At 39.8% G+C, this 16,334-nt stretch overlaps 1 protein-coding gene across 5 annotated transcripts in view; it reads left to right on the top strand.

The window, feature by feature from the left end:
• cacna2d2a (calcium channel, voltage-dependent, alpha 2/delta subunit 2a) overlaps positions 1–16,334 on the top strand; it is a 171,110-nt gene that overhangs the window by 52,297 nt on the left and 102,479 nt on the right. For all 5 annotated transcript variants that reach the window (XM_013908602.1, XM_005724753.2, XM_013908601.1 and 2 more), the window contains one exon: positions 1,524–1,640. In XM_013908602.1, the coding sequence (XP_013764056.1) occupies positions 1,524–1,640 (117 nt within the window). The remainder of the gene's footprint in view (positions 1–1,523; positions 1,641–16,334) is intronic.

The following is a 16,334-nucleotide window of genomic DNA, read 5'->3' as shown; positions in this document are numbered from 1 at the left end:
TTAATGAGTTTTTTGGGTTCATTGAGAACATGGTTGTTGTTCAATAATAAAATTATTCCTCAAAAATACAACTTGCCTAATAATTCTGCACTCCCTGTAGAAATATAGGAAGGCTTCAGTTCAGTCATCTGCTGATGTGGGCTGACAGATCACTGAGATGAGATGATCTGGTGGGGGTTGCGTTAACCTTGACTTTATGGTCTGCCACCTTTGATTTTAAACCAGTCTGAAGCCTTGCTGAAAAAACAACAGGAAAAAATCAATCTCTAAAAACAAGATGATGAGTATTTAAGAAGCAGCTACTTGAGCCCAATGCTGCACCCTGCTGACTGCTGTTTTTAAGAAGATTTGGAAATTTTCTAATTAATTTTAGACATCTTAGCATCTCCTGAATTAGTTATGACAGCTTGTGTTCATGCTGCGTCAGATCCCCTTTTCTGTATTGTGGAGCTTAACATGCACCTTCATTTTATAATTGATTTGCATGCACGGTGATATGTCCTTATTTATGAAGAGTTTAGTATAAACTAAATTATTACCGATTCTTAGCTTTCAGTATGTGATTGACTGATTGAGGAAGTCAGTAGTACCAGTGAGGCCAGCTAAACACCCTGCAAATGCAGCATTTCAGGCTGACGTGACTCTAATTGCTTTAACATATTCAACAACAACAACAACAGGCTTCTTTTTGGGCTTCCTTCAAAAGAACTATACAAAATGGTTTTATGGAGTGAAAATGGGTCTTGTGGTGTCTTAGGGCAGCAGGATAAGTGGTAATCCCTCGGGTGGTGCTCTGTTGTAGTCTACAGATCCTATAGAGAGCTCTGGCTGCTGAGTCAGCCTTCACAATTCTTCCAGGGGAGCAGACTAATCTCTGTAGCACCGTCCCTTTAAGCGGCCCAAGTATGCACAGTTCTACCTCGGGATATCCGTCCTTATCAAACATCCCATTCCCTGGTGGCATCCGAAGCTGATTTTCTATGTGTTTTGCAATGTCCGTCGCTGTTTTAAGTGTTATTGATTGATTGCTAATTGCTGATTTAGTATAAGTACAATTCCCTTTTTCACATAATCTTCTAGTGATCATAAATTATGCATCTAGATTGATTAAAGTTAATCTGTAGCTAACACAATGGATTGAACTGCAGATATTTGGTCAGCAAGTTGTGAATACCTCTGCTTGTCTCAGAGTTAGAGGCCTAAAGGGTTAACACAGTCGAAATACAAGGTGCTCACCCAGTGGTGAGAATCCGCTGGAGTTTGTGTTTATTTAATTTGAGCCTAACTGCCAGATGCAGCTAGCTAAGTGCTTTGCCATTAAGGCTCTGTTCTGTGTTTAATTCTGCTACAGTGCCGAGGCTTACTGGCGTAATGGCAGGTTCCTTACTGCCTGCTCTATAGTAAATGTTTACCGTTCTCCGTGCTACATTGTGAATAGGGCAACCTGCTCCTCTGTGATACTCTTAATTAAACAAATGTCTCCAATAACCCGACCTTTGATTCCCCGTGTTTTCTTTTTGCAGATTTATAACGAGAAGAAGAGCCAGTTTGAAATCAAGCGAAACAACCCCAGGGATTTGGTGGAGAGGGTGGCACGGGACATCTCCAAGCTGCTCAACAGCAAGAGAAAAGCCCTGGAGGTAAGAGGATGATGCTCCACATGTATTAAAACACCTGTGCACAAACACATGCTATGCCCCACTGCACACATACATGGTGAGTGTTTTAGATTCTTCTGAAAGGTGAACCTTCTGTGCATACAAATGCATCCGCTGCCGTTATATTTTTCAGTGCCAGCACTCTGAAAGCTCAATTTAATTAATTAAGACTTGCTTGAAGAATCTCCTGCTTTTGTAAATCAGAGTTAGCTGTGATGGATCTAAGGAGTTTTAGGCACGCATTACAATAACGATGTCTTTTTTTGGCTGTGACTACAAATGCTAAATACTTGACAGAAACATATTGGTCAATCATCCATAATTGAATAGTTTCCTGCACATTATAAATGATGCATTGTTTTTATGTTGCAGTTAATCTTTCCTCCTACTTACTTCAAAACAACGGATTTTCTTTAAATTTGATGGAAAAAGCTGCATAGTTTTTCTTTACAGTTAAAATACAGTTTGAGCTAATTATATTTTGTCGACAACTAACCGTATTCATGCTTTGTTTTTCAAATTAGTTTTGAGGGGTTTTATTTTTCTGTTAAATGTTGAAGGCGTATATTCTGAAATATAGTTTGTATGGTGTGTGAGAAGGTTATCATTTCAATGTCCCGCATTTTAGGATGTAATTATTACCACTGTTATGCTCAGGCAGTGCTGTGATTAGTTAAAAATGTGTTTCACTCTCCCAGTGGGAAACCTCTAACCCAGAGGAGAAGGGGGTGGTTGGGGAATAAACGCCAAGAAGATGAGTGGCAAGTAGGTAAATGAGAAAAGTGGAGACGGTTAATTTTTTAAATTTAAATAGACAGAGATAAAGTAAAAGACTGTTTGTAAAATCCACCATTTCAGAATTAGTCCAATCTAATGTCTCCTGTTTAGTATTTTGTTTTGCTGAGCAGAAGTATGTTGAAAAATTGTGAAAAAGTCGTCACCGCTCGTTCCTGTTTAGTTTGGTTTAAAGGAGCCAGACTTTCTCGCTCTTAATTAAATGCAATAGAACTATTGAGCGATAGTTCCTCAGGTTCCCTGAAGGTCATTCAAAGGTTTTCTTTGCACATTGGCTGCTTTTTCACTCACTTTCTGTTCAGTCCCTGTACATGACTATTTTCTGAGGAAGGGTTTTAGTTTGGTAGGGCCACTTAACACTGGCCTGTGAATCATAAAACACACATGAACCCAATAACAGACATCTTAGCAAATTGTATCTGAAGGTACTTTGTTACCCTGTTGCAATAAAAAAAAAAGCCAAACATTAACATAGTTTGACAGACATCAAATAATCTTATTACATCAAGCAGATGATTATTAAAGAGGTATTAATCTAAAATGATGAATCAATATTTGAACATTTTTATTCAAATTGTCATCAGTATGTAAAGAGGTCAGGATAGAGTTACAATAGACAGTGACAATGATCCAGACACACTGTCAGTGCAGTAAAAAGATAGCTGTGTAGAAAAGCACACAGTGGAACGCTATCAGTCATGGATTGGCCTTCCCAGAGCTGAGACCTCAACATTATTGAAGCAGTATGGGATCATCTTGACAGAGAACAGAACAAAAAAAGCTAAAAACCAAAGAAGAGCTTTAAATGTCCTTCAGAAAAGCCTGGAGAGCAATCCCTGAAGACGACTTAAAGCAATTACAAGAAAGCTGCCTAAAAGAGTTCAGGCTGTGTTGAAAAGTAGTCGGAGCTAAATGTTGACTTTGAGGCTCATCACACGTAGAGTGGTGCAAACACTGTTTTTGCTTTATATGTTGCATTTCTAGTTATACTTGCACGTTTCAATAAATTGCTGCACCTTATTTCCATTTTCCCAGCAAAATATAAAGAAACAAGTGTTGGCTCAAGAATTTTGCACTTTACTGTAGTTCTCCAAACCTTGCCTTAGATGGAGCACACTGTGTGTGGGTATGTACAAGATATACTTTGACTTTAGTCCATATGGCACATTATTTAAAGATGGAGGTGACCGAGGGACTGTCTGCTTTCCTTCCCTCTGTCTCTGCCCAAATACGGTCACTCAAGGCCAAAGCAGTGATATTTATGAAGTCCTCTGAAGGAGCAGAAGTGTATATCTTTTAAGAGCATGAGGTCTTGTGGGAAGTGAGGCACATTCATGCTAAGGAGCAAAAGTTTCTCAAAGGCACGGTTAATTCTGCAGCTTGGATCCTTAAAGCGAAGAAAACGTAACTGTAGGTCTCCTGTGGTCATGTCCAGGATTGAATTTGGAACGGCAAAAACCCTCTTCATCTTTTTTTTTTTTGGACTATACCCCCACCTTAACCCCTTCCACCTTCCTCAACACACACACATGCACGCACATGTACGGACACACACACTGAAGCCCCACACTTCTGCCCTAACTTCCACAGGCCACGCTGTCACCTCACATCCTGTCTGGGAGATTCAGACTCAGGAGGGAGGAAATGAGGTGAAAAAAGAGAAGGTCTGGAATGAGAATGTCTCCCTGAGGCGTGGAAAAATCAAGAAAATGATGTTCAGAAATTCATAGATTTGAAAATGAGCAGCCAGCGAGAGGGAAGGAAAGAGGGAGCAGGAGGGGTAGGAAGGGAGAGAAAGAGTGTGCAAAAAAAATTAAAATAAATAATCGGAAGAAGAAAGCAGGTGGACGGGAAAAAAAGGGAGTCGGATGATTAAAGGGAAAGAAGAAATGGAGTGATTATGGCATCATAAAACATAAATGTTAACACAAAGTATGCAACAAGCTAATATGTTTCATTTAGGCAGGTTATGATTTCTTCATTATTATTATTTTCACTAAAACTGAAAATTCAAGACTGTAGGGCAAATAAATTCATGTGGACTTATTATTCATACAGGGAGGAAAGTGAAAGCCATGTCTTAATGCAGTCTGTAGATAAGAAGGTCTCAAACTCCGCTCAGCGCGCCGTTGACAGCGTTTTATATTCCAGCCTGTTTCTACCCCCTGTAATGGTTATTTAGTTCCAAATATTCCCTGCCACACATTTAAAAAATGAGGAAATGTGTGCGTGTGTGCGCGCACGTGTGTGTTTGTGTGCACGAAGAAATTATTCTCCTGCAACCTATTTAAATAATGCTTCGGGTGCTTCGTTGTAATTCATGTTTATATTACTAATGAGAAAATGCACATTGACTCTAAACACTGGTTACTGATATATAAGGGAGAGCGAAGCCTTTCTCACTGCTCAGCATTGACTTGATTCGGCCTAAATTCCTAAATTAGCAGCACATTTATTCATTTAAGTGCTCCGGTTGTATAGTTGTAAAGGTGTGAAGCAAAATAAATCAGTCTACTGAGTTTTTATTTGTTTTGTTTTCTAATTCTTACTTTCTTTACCTGCGAGAGCTAACACTCGTACAGGTATATTTGGGTAACATGGTGATGCAGTGTTTAGCACTGTCATTTCACAGAAAGACGGTTCCTGGTTCGAATCTCCTGCTCAGCTGACGCTTTTCCTGTCTATACGTTCTCCCTATGCGTGTGTGGGTTTTCTCCCACAGGCCATTGACACATGCCTGTAAGGTTAATTGGCAATCAGGCGTTTGAAGTGTATAAAATAAAGCGTTGGATGAATATATGCTTGAAATTTATGGCAGATGGAATGTTTTTGGTCTTCAGCTTTTTAACTTTAATGTCTAGTAGCGTGATGTATGCCTGCGTTCATACAGCTACTGTCAAAATAGGTATTTAAATATGTATTGTTTAAAGTGCACTGTACTCAGTCTACCCCATTCTAAAAATGGAAGCGATATAAGCTGACTTACTTTTTTGTCAAAAGCCTCTCCGTGTTTATTCTTTTCCTTCCCTTGTCTTAATCTCCTCCTTTGAATGTATCTGTCTGCTCTCCCTCTCTTGCCTCTGGCTTCAGCCATCTCCTCAAACAATGATCTGATTCTACGGTCGGTGCCAAAATTAAAATGTGGCAAAAACCTTCAGCTAGCTGAAAGGCTCGCATGTTGCCGGTGGACATTTTTATATAAAGCTGTCTTTTTTTTTGTGCACGAGGTACGTTGAAATTTGATACAAGAGTTTTCTCTCTCTGATGTTTTTTTTTTTTTAATTTCAGTGACTTTTTGACTTGAACCTGACATCTAGACAGTTACTTTTTATTTGAGGGGTACAAGTATTTGTGTTTGGACTTTTTCCTGTTTTATGTGAGCTCCAACTTTTTGCTTAATGCGCATTCGAAGATATAAAAGATGTCCTTGTTCACTTGTACTCATATGAAACTAATGTATGTTAGAAGACTTTGGAAACACTTTATTTTATGCGCTGGTAATTTCTGAGTACTAGCCGCATAATTTCCAAGAATTTACTTTTCATTACAGAGAAAATCAAAACAGTTTTCACTTGACAGACTTCCATTTAGCTATTTCCAATTAGTGACATAACCTGTAGCGTCATCTAGTCTATATGCCGAGCACAAACTGTGAAAAGTTTTCTGTGGGTAAGCATGCAGTTTACTTACTCAACATGCTGTATATGGTAGATGAATTCTCTGATAATAAGCTGATGATACAAGCACATTTACTTAATGTTGTATTTGTAGAATAAAGTAAGGCAAATGACACCTTAATAGAAAAGCATAAACTTTATTTATAAGGTGCTTTAAAACAACAAGTATACGAAATAAAAATACCCCCAAAATAAAGTGTGTTAGGCTGTTTTGTCTCCACGCTCCAGCTTCAATACCTTTACAATAATTCTCCAAGTCTCTGGATTTCTACAGGAGTGAAACACCCAAAATTTAGTGACCAAAAGATCCACGGCAGTCAGTGAAACCGTAATCTCAGGCGAGACCACTCCCTTTTAGGATACAAATGCTTCATCAAGGGACAAAGGTCATCAATTCTTAGCAACCTTGCATTGATTCTTGATAAGTGATTAAGTGGGCCAGAAGTGTGCCAACTAAATAACCCTATCAGTATAACAGTGGCGCTGGATTCTCTCACCGTGACGGTCAACAGTTCAAGCCTGTAGTGTTGTTTCAGTAAATACACACGTGCACCAACCCACTTGTCAAGAATATGTTGAAGGATGACTCATTTGACATATCACTATTTTCCACATTTCTGTAGAACAGTGCCTTTTTATTTGCACCAGTGAACTCTCAAATGTGCACTCGTCTTTGTAATGAGGGGTGTATGCATTGCGAGCCTCCTTTAATATTCCTCTTGGTGTAATTTTTGACGAACTCTTCTTATTGGCCGTCTGATCACGTCCCGCTCTGACATTCTCATTCACCTGAGGAAGAGTCGATCTTCCGTTATTCTAATTCACGAGTATCGCACGCATCGAATGTGAAATGTGGACCACGATTTACACTAATTCTCCACTAGCCGTGTTCATAGATTATAAATGGAGATTTCAATTAAGTCAGGAGTACGATTGACACGCTGGCCAGCCGAGCACTCTTTGAGGTTGAAGCTTCAGCCATCAGAACCCAAATAATGAAACTCTTCTGCAACGTGACATAGAATTTTTTACCCTTTCAATCTTGATATAAAATCAGTATCATATGGGCCTCTTTTGCATTTTATTCATACCCCACCCAGTACATGATCCAAAGTTAACTCTTTGTACCAGGGAGAGCATCCGTGTAAATGAATCTGGATTCATTTATTCGTTTATTTATTTATTTTTATTATGGTTTTTCCTTTAATTTGTCAGATCTTGTCATATTCATTTTATTTCCCTGAATCAGACACATTTGGATCATATTCAAACTAGTATTTATAATTAGTATCATCTAAAAATGCGAATAAGATGAGCTACAGGTTGGAGTAACTGTGTAACTGTTTAAACTTTCACTTTGGCTTGATTATCTGAGATCACATTTACTGAGATGTTGCAGTAGCATCTGAACTCCCCAGTGTGTGCATGTGCACGTCTGTCTGCTTAATATCTTCATTGTGTCTGCCTATATGTTTGTGCATGTGTTATCTGAGCAACAGGCTCACGCCTGACTGATACTGCAAGTGTCAGTCTGACAGGCCTTTTAACCCAGAGCAGCCAAAGAGAACACAGCCCTTCATGTAATCTGTCATGTGTATAAAGCCAAACAGGTGTGATAGACCTCCCAGACTGATGCTAGCTCTCATACCTTCCATTGCCCCTCGCTGTGATGCGCCATATCATTGCCACAGAGTCCTGAGATCAGTGGGGCCCTTTAGAACCAGCTGAAACGGGAAAATATCCTGTATGCTGTCAAAGATAGGCAGAGTCGAGCTGTCAGTCAGGCTTCTGCTGGGACTTTTTAGTCTCTGTAAGGGAAGACAAGGCCACGAGCCACAGGCAGAGATCATTCTACATTCCCATCAGCTGTTGCTCAGCAAAACTACCATTGTCAAAGCTCTTGAGTTATGATTTCACAGAGGAGACTGGTGAAATAGAAAAGGGACTAAGGTTGGTCTAATCCAATTACACAGATCTCAAAACTATTCCAATACCTCTTATAGGCTGAAGGATGAGTGCCTCTGGCCTGCTGGCTGTTTGATAGAAACACACCCAACACTTTGCTGGGATAGTTTTGGGGTTGGGATAGTCAGAAAATGAAAGCATGGAAATGATGTAGAAAGCAAAGGGACAGTGTAAAGATTAAGTTGAAAAAACAAACTAAAAGTGGAAGCAGACTTAGGCAGCAAGTGCAGAGATACAATTCAAGTAAAAAAAAAAGACAAAAACAATAATAATTTGTGGCTCACTTCACTGCTCTGGAAAACAAATATGTGTGAAGTGGCCACTTCTGACTGCAGCTCTCTCTCCACGTTGCTCACACCTTCTGAAGGAAAGACCTGTCCTCTCCACTCCAGCATCACTAAAAGCAGTAGAGAGCTTGTCAGTGCCATCACCACCACCTGTTCACTCACTTGGCTGGCACCGCCCCTTGAGCTCACTGCGCCACACCTCCCCTGCAGCTGAGCCACACCTCCGCCACAATATGATTTAGTCTGAAGTTGACAGCAGATGTGCAACAAGCATCTTTTTGACCAAAGTTAAACTGATGTGTGATGCTGTTCCACCTGGCACGTTCACACCTGACGTATAGCTTTTCGAGGAGCTCTGCTGATGTCTTGCTAAAAGATCATCCACAGCATTCACAGCATATAAACTTTTTTCCTGTTTGATAGCGTCTGTGTCAGTAATACAGTTCAGTGTGTTATCACATGTTGTATAGACTGACTTAATCCTACCTGTCACACTGGGGGAAGCAGTGGTTGGAGACCTAAAAATTATTGTGACCATGTGCAATGAACTTGTGATCTTGTTGCCTTTGAAATTGTTGCTTAGAAGACGAGAAAATGGTCTCAGCTGCCATCTTCAAAGCAACTTTGGTCTGTCAAGATGGTAATAAAATGTTGGGGCAATGAGACAGAGTCAGTCTGCTGTTAGTTTGGACTAAATTGGATCATGCAATTTGTGACAAACTGGTGAAAATCACAAAACTGTTGTCTTTCATACACACAGAAATTCATATTAACTACATACATTTAGAGTCCAGAGAAGCTCACACATTTATGACAGAACTTTAGAAAGTTTTCCACAAAAAGTCACACGATAACAGCAGGACAAAATGTGTCAGACTGAGTCACCTACTGCAAAGAGATACAGTTTCAGCCATTATGCAGATGTACTGTTTATAAGGTTGTTGATACCTGCAGTCAGCTGAGACTCAAGAAGCCACTTAGATGAGTGATGAAACGATCCTCCCACTGAAAACGTTACACCTATACGTCCAGATGAAAAGAATCAGCTCTTTGGGATTTCCTTACCTGGATGATTGAGCGTGCATTGACTTAGATGTTTTGCGACTTTGCGGTCATGCTGATAGTGATTGTGAAAGATTGCAGGAGAGCTCAGATTGGACACTGTGCAGGGAAAACAAAAGAGTTCTTGACAGAATTAATCAATCGGACTGCATGGCCCTCCGTCTCTTTACTAACCATGGAAACCAAGACGACACAGGGATGGGGAGGGATCATCCGCTCCGAGTCATCTGTCATCATATTGCATCCATAAATAATTCACTAAGACAATGACTCTCATGCATGGCTCTCACTGACAACATGCATGCTGAAAGTAGTGTCAGCGTGCACGTGTTGACACAGGTGTGACCATTTGGACCTGCTCAGAGTTAAAATGAAGTATACTGACATTTTTACAGTGCTTAAAAATTACATCTGAAATACCCACTGGTATTTCTGCCAAAGAGACCGCGAATTACCGCTCACACTGAACAGTCATCAAACTGCAAAAAGGCAGCAGCAAGTTGTTGGTCAGCAGCTTTCTTCTTCTGATGGTTTTGTATACCTTACTGTGACAAAGAACACACACAAAAGAAAAGAAAAACACACAAAAACTCAACGTCCAGTTAAAGCTTCAACATTTTTCTATCACTCACTGACCACCACAAAGCTGTATCTGCTATATCAGGAGACAAAACCAACTGGCAGCTCAAAAATATTTATCAAAGGATGTCAAGCCTTTATGAAGATTGGAGACTGACAGCATTTTTTTGAAGTAACATATTTACCCAGAGCTTTGTTTTTATTTCTGTCTGTATACTGGCATATGTAGTATTCACTGGCCACTTAGTTAGGTATGCCTTGCTAATACCAGATTGGACTTTTGCCTTCAGAACTGCCTTAATTTTTCATAGCACAGATTCAACAAGGGGCTGAAAACTTGGAGATCCATTTTGACATGATGAAATCACTCAGTTAATACAGATGTGAATCTCTTGTTTCACCCCCATCTCAAAGGTGCTCTTTGGACTGAGATTTGGTGACTGTGTAGGTCATTTAAGCGCAGCAAACTCATTGTCATGTTCTATAAACCAGTTTAAGATGATTTGACCTTTTGTGACATGGTGCGATATCCTGCTGGAAGCAGTGATCAATAAATGGGTACACAGTTGTCATGAAGGGAAAGACATGGTCACATGTAGGCTGTGGGTTTCTAATCTTCTGTCCAATTTTGGTGAACCTGCGCGGTGTAGCATCAGTTTGCTGTTCTTAGCTGACAGGAGTGTGAGCTGGCATGGTTTTCTGCTCCTTTAAGGTTAAATGTGTAGTCCTTATTTGACTTTGTGGTGTCACATTCAAAATCATTTAAATCAACTTGCTTCTCCGTTCTGATGCTCTGTTTGAGCTTCTGTACATGCCTAAATAGATTGAGCTGCTGCCATGTGATTGGCTGATTAGATATTTGTGTTAACGAGCAATTGAACAAGTGTACCTAATGAAGTGGCCAGCGAGTGTATAATTAAAAGGCTTATTAGTTAACTGTGGGCCAAAAGAACAACAAAGAAAAATCAACAGTTTAATTGCTGTTACTGATGGTTGTACTCCGGATGTTAGCACAGTAACATCAGGAGTACAACCACCTCCTTAGAGTTTGTGGTTGATGACTTGGATCATCATCCCAGCGAGATCTCAAATGCTTCAGTGAGTGGCTTTAATTGAACAGGCATCCGGCACAAATAACCAATTTATAACAGCTAAATTTAGCCCTCGGTCTTTTAAAGGCTCACCAGTCCTAAAAATCAGAATCCTGCTGAAGCTGCTGTGACTAGCAAGCGCTGTCACTTGGATCTGGATTGGCCCTCAGTGGTAGAGGGTACTAGAGCTCAAGGATTAGTAAGTGTCTGGTTACTGATTGCAGTACGACTGCCGGTGATTCTTTTCAGTTACCTAGACTATTCTGTGCTACGTTGTGTTGTACAGCGCCCACTGTGGCTGTAATTGTACTGTATACATCCTTTAGAAGAGAGATTTAAAAAAAAAAAAGTATCACCATAGTTTCTAGATCACTTGAAAGACTTGATTTCGAAAGTTTCTGCCATTCCAACTAGCGGCAGTATGGCACCAGCTGTTCTGACTGCAATGAATTACACCACTGGCAGAAAGTGATTATGTCCCTCCTGTTTGCATGATGCAATAACAAATGAAGGAGTTGTCTCCCACTTTGAGGGGGGAGGCAGATTTCCCTGCAGCCTTGTTTCCCTTACTCTCCATTCTGGGATGGGATTTAAGTGATTTTATTTATAAATTAATTTTATTTCTGTACGTCTGCTGTGATTATTATCTGAAGTCATCTTCTTATGTAGATACATAGCATTGTTTATTGTATATCCATATTGATATATGCATTTTTGGTATTGTGATTTGTTTATTTTACTTAAATGCCTAATCAAATACTTATGGACAATATTGTCTGACAATCTTATTTTTATAGCTTATATTTTATATCCTTTAACTCATCTATCGTAATCTACTCTAAGTAGTTAACCTGAAGCCCTGGCCTCATCACAGTATTAAAACTTGATCCACATACTTATTATTAACCTCCTTGACGCACAGCATGCCACTCAGTAATAGCAAGCACTCCTCAGTATGGCTTGTGTTCATTTAGGGGGCTTAATGAATTACAAGGGCTTCATAATGACTGTGTCTGAGCAGTGCTGTGGGGAGGTCAGATGGTTAGAATAACTAATGAACCCAATCACCAGTCAGAACTTTAACATGCATGAAACATTTGGTATATGCTGTTGGAGGAGGCGTACAGATACATACTGCAACCCTAGCCCACCCACTACCACCACCGCAAGCACTGCAAGAAAGTGAAGAAACTAAATTAAAGAGGAGACTCTAACAAAGTAATTTGGTTTTCCATTTCCTGTAGGCCTTTGGAGAGGCAGTTATAACTCTCAGGTCCCATTAGAGAAGAACAGGGGAAGTAGGGCAAGCTCTACTTGGGTTAAAATAGAAAAGTTTCAGTGCGCAGTGATTGGCAAATCAAATTTCTGTAGTTGTAAAAGAATGCTTATTAATGAATAAGTAGCACATTTAACAGGCTCTCAATGAGTCCCTTGAAAAAGATATTTCGCCAGATGTTTTGGGTTTTCTTAGTTTAAATGTAGAATAAGTCCATTTAAAGTCCAATCATTACTGCATAAGATGTGTATTTTTAAGTATTCTTTTGGCTGTATTTATCCAGCATTGTCTCACTAAGTCACAGTAACATATTCACATATTTTTCTGAATGATGTGAAAGCTGCTCAGCTGTCAAGCTGAAAAGGAACTTTCATAGGTTTGATTATCAGGTCAAAGTAAAAGATTTGACCTGATAATGGTGCTATAGCACGCTTAAGTTTAATTCAGTTCAATTACGTTTTATTCTATAACAGGTGTCTGAAGGTGCTTTATATTGTAAGGTTACAATAAAACAAAGAAAACATAGAAAACCCCAACAATCATGAGCAAACTTAAAGGTGGCACAAAAACATTGATTTCATTTTTTCTGCCCCAAATTTCTGCCTATTTTTAATCAATATTCACATAATATTATGTGGATATTTAGCTCAAAACTATGAGTGTTATCCGCATGTTAGAGCTACTGAGGATCACATCAGAATTCATTCTCATGGCACCGTAAATATCTGACAGTCTCTGCGATAGTTAGAGTTCGGTGTGGACCAAAATCTAAGGACTAGAAGCACTAAATTGTCTACTTTCTAAGGGACCCACAGTAATTGTGCATATGTACTCAGAGATAGACACACTCTAACACATGGATGTGCACATACACACATGCACGCAAAATCACACATTCCCTCTCATAATCTCATCCCCAATCCCCTGGCCCCTGTCATTCAGATCTATGAACTTCCATTAGCAACCATCTGTTACAACCTGCAGCAAAGCTATTACACTTCAAACACGCACTCTCTCGCTCGCTCTCTTTTACTCGCACACACGCAAGCCTGTGAATGGACACACTTGCTTCGCTCGACGTATGGCGGACTAACTTCGTCTAAGCCTTGAGAGAATTTGCCGTTTCCTGTTTAACCTTCAAAGCAGAAGTCACCTGTGCGCTCGCAAACACCTGCGATAGCGTCACTGCGCCGCTGCCCACTACAGATGCGTCAGAAGGTCAACAACCCTCATGGTCTCACACACGCACACTGATGCACACAAACGGGAAGGCGGGCTTAACGACACACACACGCACCCGCAGGAACACTGGAGGTCATGGCATTGTGTTGTAAAAACAGATTGTCGTATCTCTAGATTATTCTATCCGTAGTATTGGGTCGTTCTGTCATTCCCACTGATAAAGGTCACAACATCGCACCCACTGTTCCTTGGCAGCATTTCACATTAGACAAAATGTCAGAACCTGATCTGCTTCATGGCAGCATGCTGCCTCCAGCACTTTTCTTCACATCTCCAATGCACACATTTATTTTAGGTCTGAATGTACAATTTTCAGCTCCATTTGAATGTTCTCCTTTTTTTTTCCTTCTAAACAAATCTCAGTGTACAGCAGAAGATTTATATTTTTTGCTGTGTTCTTGCCTGAATCAAAATCATTCATTTGAGTGACAATATGGGTTCCAGGCAGGAAGTCGAGGGGTGGGGGTTGGGGCGGGGGGGTTTGATTCAGCATCTAATTATCCAACTTCTTCTCGAAAGGGGGGGAAAAATGCTTTCTGTGTTTAAGCAACTTGTTCACGTAGCAGTGGCATCTGCTTCACTCCTTCATTTCCCCGTCAGCGAGAGACAAATGAATAGAAATGACTGCTTTGTGCTTTTATGCAGCCAAGCCGCATAAAACATATATTTCCAGCCTCCCATGTGCAAATTTGTATCTGCAGAGAGGGAAAAGAAAAGGACAGACACACTCGAATCAGGAATTGCTGTGCTAAAATGCCGATTTTTTTTCTTTCTTATTGCAAGGCAGTACTCTTGTCTGTTCGTTGTTTTCTTTCCTAGAGGGCACAATTGAAAAAGATCATTTTTATGAAAGGGGCCTTTGAAAAGCACCTCAGCAATCAAACCGAAAACATATGTAATACCACTTTGGGGATGAAAAAAATGAAATAAGCACTGTGCAAAATAGTGCCTGCTACAAATAGAAAATTGCATTTTGACAGACAAAAATGCACAGTGTGACCATCTGCTTTTCTTGGCGAGACCCTGCTGTAGAGTGACAAAATGATTTGTTAAAATAAAATATATCATTATTGTTTGCCATCCTAAGCAGGTCGAAATCCACTCTGCTTTTAGTCCTCCAGCCCTCTCTTGTGGCAGATCCCTTCACCTCTGCAACCTCCTCATCACCCCACTGATTCTCTGCCAGCATTATCAACCGAGAGACATTAAAGCAATGTGCTTCCTATGGAGGAAAGTTACAGTGCAAATCACAAATATTAGGTTTTTACAATAATTACATATTCATTCACTACTGTTTTCTTTTTTTGCCTGAGTGGCTCTTTGCACTTTGTTGCAGTGAAAGTGAACATTACTGGACGTATTTACAATGTTTGGCAAAGACAAGGTCTTTGCTTTTAAGCAGACGTTGAATGGAAGGCTGGATGTTGCTTGTGTGTTGTAAGTAGCTATTGATGGGGAGGTAAATAATCCCTGTCTCCGAATGCTAGCCTGATATCCATAGCCTGTCTCTGACCCTGGGAAGCTGTGCCTTAATTCCAGTGTGATGGAGTGTCGGGTTCTGCTTGAGCGAGCCCCTTCTTTTATTCCTTGTGGAATGGACAAGGCAAATAATGGGCTTGTGTCCTGACAAGGAGTTCTTAGTTCCTGACAGACCATTGATCGCGAGAACAAGGGCTGTTTTCACAGTATGGTGTGCTTACATAACCAGATACATGCACAGACACACTCACCCACACGCCCACGCACACATACAAGAACTCCAGGTTTATGTTAATCTTAGCTAATACAGACAGACAAGTCAATTTTCTCTTTACTAAGGCTTTTGAAAGTATCAACCTCACAACAGAGGATGTCAGACGGTATAGAAAGGAACCAGATGCTGAGAGAAATCTGTGCATGAAATCAGAGAATACATTAATGTGACATAGAGAGAATAAACCACCTTTTACCTGCATTTGATTGGGCATTCAGTCACAATCACAATTCAATAAAGCTAATTTGATATTTTAAAACAAAGATGCGTTTTCTTCCTAGGATGTAGTGATTACATTTGTGTAATTTTATCTGTTCTTTTTAAAGCAATGCATTTTGTCTCTGTCAATGCAAATGTCATTGAATTTTATTCAGTTTTGTTCAAAATGATACAGCACATTGTCTGTCTGAGACCTCTGGCTATAACATGCACTTAGTTAGATATCGTTTTTGTTTGAGAAGGATGCTGCTAGAAGATTATAACCTGGTTACTTAAGTGCATGTTACACACCAATGATGATAAATATCGCTGCATATATGCGTGTAATCTAATTGGCAGACAGTTTACTTTTTTTTGCATCCAACAACACAGATGATGTAGAGGTTTCACAAAGTACTGATGTTTTATCAGTTAAGCAATAATAGCTTTTTTAAGGAGTCAAAATGATCCATTTAGGTGTTTCATTTTAAACAAAAATCACACAACAAAAATGTAAAAAAGGTCCAAATAAAACACAATTGTTCCCCGTCTCACATGATTAACACAAGTCTGTTTCAAGGGCTGAATAGCAGCACTGTTTCTCCCACCTTTTGTCTCCCACTTCTTTTTGGAGTCTTATTGAACATGTCATCTGTTCCAGGGTATGTAAATTTTTAACACTGTTAATGAACAAGGTGCATATAGGTCAGTCTTTCTGAAGCCAGAACTTTGTGATGGCTTTTTTTTTTTT

This window comes from Pundamilia nyererei, unplaced genomic scaffold (genome assembly GCF_000239375.1).
Source record: "Pundamilia nyererei isolate P.nyererei 1_Seehausen unplaced genomic scaffold, PunNye1.0 scaffold00012, whole genome shotgun sequence".
NCBI classification, from domain to species: Eukaryota; Metazoa; Chordata; class Actinopteri; order Cichliformes; family Cichlidae; genus Pundamilia; species Pundamilia nyererei.
The sequence above is the reverse complement of the archived record's forward strand: the minus strand, read 5'-3'. Positions and strand labels throughout refer to the sequence as shown.